At 44.0% G+C, this 3,973-nt stretch overlaps 1 protein-coding gene across 1 annotated transcript; it reads left to right on the top strand.

Moving 5' to 3' along the window:
• The first annotated feature begins 412 nt into the window (after window positions 1–412).
• Window positions 413–3,878, top strand: LOC109530946 (complement C1q and tumor necrosis factor-related protein 9A-like). Its single transcript, XM_019894911.1, is given in 5 exon segments — window positions 413–496; window positions 2,455–2,601; window positions 2,667–2,729; window positions 2,838–2,901; window positions 2,903–3,878. Coding segments are annotated over 5 exon segments (873 nt in total). The 5' UTR covers window positions 413–450; the 3' UTR covers window positions 3,456–3,878.
• The last annotated feature ends 95 nt before the right edge of the window (window positions 3,879–3,973 follow it).

Raw genomic sequence — 3,973 nt, forward strand, 5'->3', positions numbered from 1 at the left:
TTTTTTTTTATGATTAAGTGTGCAGTGGGTCACATTGACCCATAATATTTTTTACTGTATTGGGAATCAAGGAAAATAATTACCTGGAGTTTCTTGTGCGTTTTTTTCCCCTAAATGATAATAATTTGGGGAAAAAAAGTTTTTTTTCCAGTTCAATAATAAGACAATATTTTTAAAAATGTTTGTCCCCATCGTCCATTGCAGGGAAGGACATGGCCGCGGTGCAAAGGACCCTGATGGCATTGGGCAGCGTGGCCGTAACCAATGACGACGGCCTCTACAAAGGCGACCCAGACTGGTTCCACAGGTTAAAAACTTCCCATCCCCTCGTCTTCTTCCTCTACGTCAGCGCCGTCATCCCCCCTCTGTCTACACAGGAAAGCGCAGGGCTATCGACGAGAGTTTCCCGCGGAGCAGCTGCGCCAAGGCCGGAGTCTGATCAGCCTCCAGATGGGCAGCAACCGCGGAGCATCTCAGTCAGGCATGACGGGCTATGGTATGCACCGTCAAATCATGTAGAAGACGACGAGCTCGCCGTCGCTTCCTGTACCTCCTTCCTCGTTTCTACTAACACTCGAGTCACGTAGCCTATTCTGCCTTTCTGCTGACCCTAACCACCCTGAAACTGCTGCTTTCAACCACGACGTCTTCCGCTCTTTGTGTTTTCCTGCTCCGATCGCGCCGCTCGTCCCTTTCACTTGATGATTTTTAACGTGCCACTCCCAAGTTCTCTGTTTAGCCCCGCTGACATCTGATTAAAATGTCAAGCAAGCCATCAGTGTTCATTGCTGCTATGAAAAAAAAAGAAAAAAAAAAGGCATGCTTCTTGAATGACATTTACCACGGGTGATTGTTTTACAGTGCTTGGTTATTATGTAACGGTGTGCTCGGTTAGCCTCACGTCGTGCCTGGTTTACGGAACGAGAGACCACAAAGGTCCAAGTCCTGCTACACTTGCCTCAAAATGTGTACTTTCTTTCTTTTTTTTTTTTTTTTTTTTGTGTGTGTATGTGTGTTATGTTTATGGTATTTGTTTTCCCAAGATATATTTTATCTGGAGGCTCACTGGAGGAAAGGAAATAAAGTACATGAACCGAATATGCGAGTGTGTTTGTGTATATAAAATCAAATAATGAGTCGCTGTTTTTTTATTTTATTTTTTTATTTTTTTTTTTTTTGCCCTGATTTGAAGAGAAAAATCCACAACTTGAAAAATGAATGTGAATTTTAAAAATATATATTGGTTGTATGCTTTTTATTTTATAAAAAGTATAGATTTTGAAATGAATGTTTCTCTGCAAGGAAAATTTGACATGCAGACCCCCCCCCCAAAAAAAAAATCAATTTTATTCACACTAAATGCTCTCATTGAAGAAGATAAAATTGAAAAATATAGACTGTGCATTAAAAAAAAATTCAAAATACAATTTTTGGATGAATGCATTTTCATGGTTAGGAGTCACATTCATGTCAATGCACTTTTTTTTTTTTTTTCAATGGCATAATAACCTGAACAAGTCTGTGTTGACTTTAATTCCACTGTAGGTTACGGAGCAGGAGTGTGTTCACTTTGCGATGATGTTATTGTCTTCTCTCCCTCCCCTGGGTTTCATCCCTCCTTGCCTGCCTGCTCGTATCTCCTTGCCGAGTACAATTTAATAATAAAGAGGCAGCCGGACGACAACAGCATTAGAACAGCAGCTTCATGCGGATGTACTGATGACACCGTCCTGGTTAAGTCAAGAAAAAAAAAAAGGCAGAGACCAGAAGATGTTGGATTGTTTTGGGTGTTGAACCCTTTCAGGGAAAAGCGGTTATTCCAATGGACAGTTTATCATGTTATCAGGTTACAGGGTGCATGTGTGCAAGTGTTATAAATCCGATACATCTCTTGACGAAAGTGTCATTTGGCAGCGGATGAAGTGCCGCATTGGCAAGTGAAAATACAATCACTGATTAATTTGCAAATTTTGCAATTTTTTTTTTTTTACATTTTTTTTTTTTTTTTGCAATTTACTGTAATAACGGTTATCTTCATTGTTTTTTTTTTCCAAAGTGGTATTTGGTGTCAAGAACCGATTTACAATTAATCAACTAACAACGTAAAATAAATGCACACGGATGAACAAATTCTAATGTTAAAATAATAGGGCTGAATTTAACAGTAGCAAGATGAAGTTCCGTTGACTTTTCGAGCCTGGCTGGTTCTCTTAGTTTAATATTAGCGCCACGCTAGGGGGGATGTGTAACTCACAATAAGTAAGCCAAAAAAAAAAAAAAAAAGCTCAAGCACCCAATTGAGTTGCGGTCCAAAGTTCTTGCCGAGCTTCAGTTTTTCCACTTTAGTTCTCCAGATCACATGAAACCAATTTGAAGCAAACACATCGTGCGTTATTAGCTCGGCAATGCTAACGACGAGTTTCAGCGTCACTCTCTTGCTCCTCCTACTGGGAGTTCGGTGTGTTGCGCAGGATGGCGGTCCGAACGGGAACGCCAAGGGCTGCGTTTGCGGCTATCCGGGGATCCCCGGGGACCCCGGGCACAACGGGGCACCCGGAAGAGACGGCAGGGACGGATTGCGAGGCGAGAAAGGGGACATGGGTGAGTGATCCAAGTTTGAAGTTGTTGTTGGCCGCTGTGTTTCTGACACTTTGTCTCCCCGTAAGGTGGAATTGGTGCGGTAGGACCAGCGGGAAAAGAAGGACAAAAGGGAGACATAGGGCCGCCTGGTAAGTACTAATTTATTTATTTCGGGGGGCGGGGGGCGAGATAGTATGCAAACTTGGCTGAGATTCGAACACAGAACTTCTGATTTTTTTTTTTTTTTTTATGTCTAGGGGCACCTGGTCCAGCGGGGCTCAAGGGAAAAAGGGGGGGCAATGGAGGCCACGGCACCACTGGTCATTCAGGGGCCAATGGGTCCTCCGGGTAGGTTGGGGTCTAAAGGGGAAGTGGGCGCTCCAGGCACAAAAGGCGGAGTGGGTCACAGGGGGGAACGGGGGTCTCGAGGAGACAAGGGTGACAAAGGCGAGCAGGGAGATGCTTGGGTCATCTCCAAAAGCGCTTTCTCCGTGGGACTCACCACACAGAGCAAACTCCCGACGGCTCATACGCCCATCCGGTTTGACAAGATTATTTACAACCAACAAAACCATTATGATCCCCAAACCGGAAGGTTCACATGCTCGGCAGCCGGCGCATACTTTTTCACCTATCACATCACCGTCTTCTCCAGGAATGTGAAAGTGGCTTTGGTGAAGAACGGTGCCAAGGTGCTTCACACGACAGACAGCTACCAAAGCGGCGAGGACCAGGCGGCCGGGGCCACCGTGCTGCAGCTGGAGCCCGGAGACAAAGTGTGGCTGCAAGTCGTCGGGGGAGAACTTTTTAACGGGCTCTTTGCTGATGAAGATGACGACACAACCTTCTCCGGGTTCCTCATTTTCGGGGCCTAGTTTTGAGTGGAGGAGTTTGTCCTGAATAATGTAAGTAAGCATCATGGTTTGCATCAAGGTTCACCTTCACCCCTGCAAATTTTGATGTTCATTCCCTGCAATTTTCTCACAATGCTGCGTTAAGGTTTACGCGGGTGACACGGTTGCTGATGTACATTTTGATTTGGATAAGTTACGTTTGTCCTACAATACCAAAGCAATATAAAACTTGTATCTTTTAAACCCCATAAAATGTTTTTACTATTTTGAGAGGTCATTTATGCCCCATTGTCATGTTGAGCTGAACATATTTTGGTCTCTTTATTTTTTTTTTGTATGGACTTTTTCCCCCCCCCCTCATTGTTGTATGTAGGATCCCCATGAAAATGAAAAGGTGTATCTCAAACGATGACTGTACTCCTAATAATAAAGCATTTAAATGTTGCCTCTTTTCTCCTTGCTTTTTGGGATGGGCAAGCATGAACACCCGTGTCACAATTTGACGGGGAAAAAACACGCACCAACTAGAAGGTCCAGTC

The sequence above is a fragment of the Hippocampus comes genome, unplaced genomic scaffold (assembly GCF_001891065.2).
Source record: "Hippocampus comes isolate QL1 unplaced genomic scaffold, H_comes_QL1_v1.1 scaffold138, whole genome shotgun sequence".
Lineage (NCBI taxonomy): Eukaryota > Metazoa > Chordata > Actinopteri > Syngnathiformes > Syngnathidae > Hippocampus > Hippocampus comes.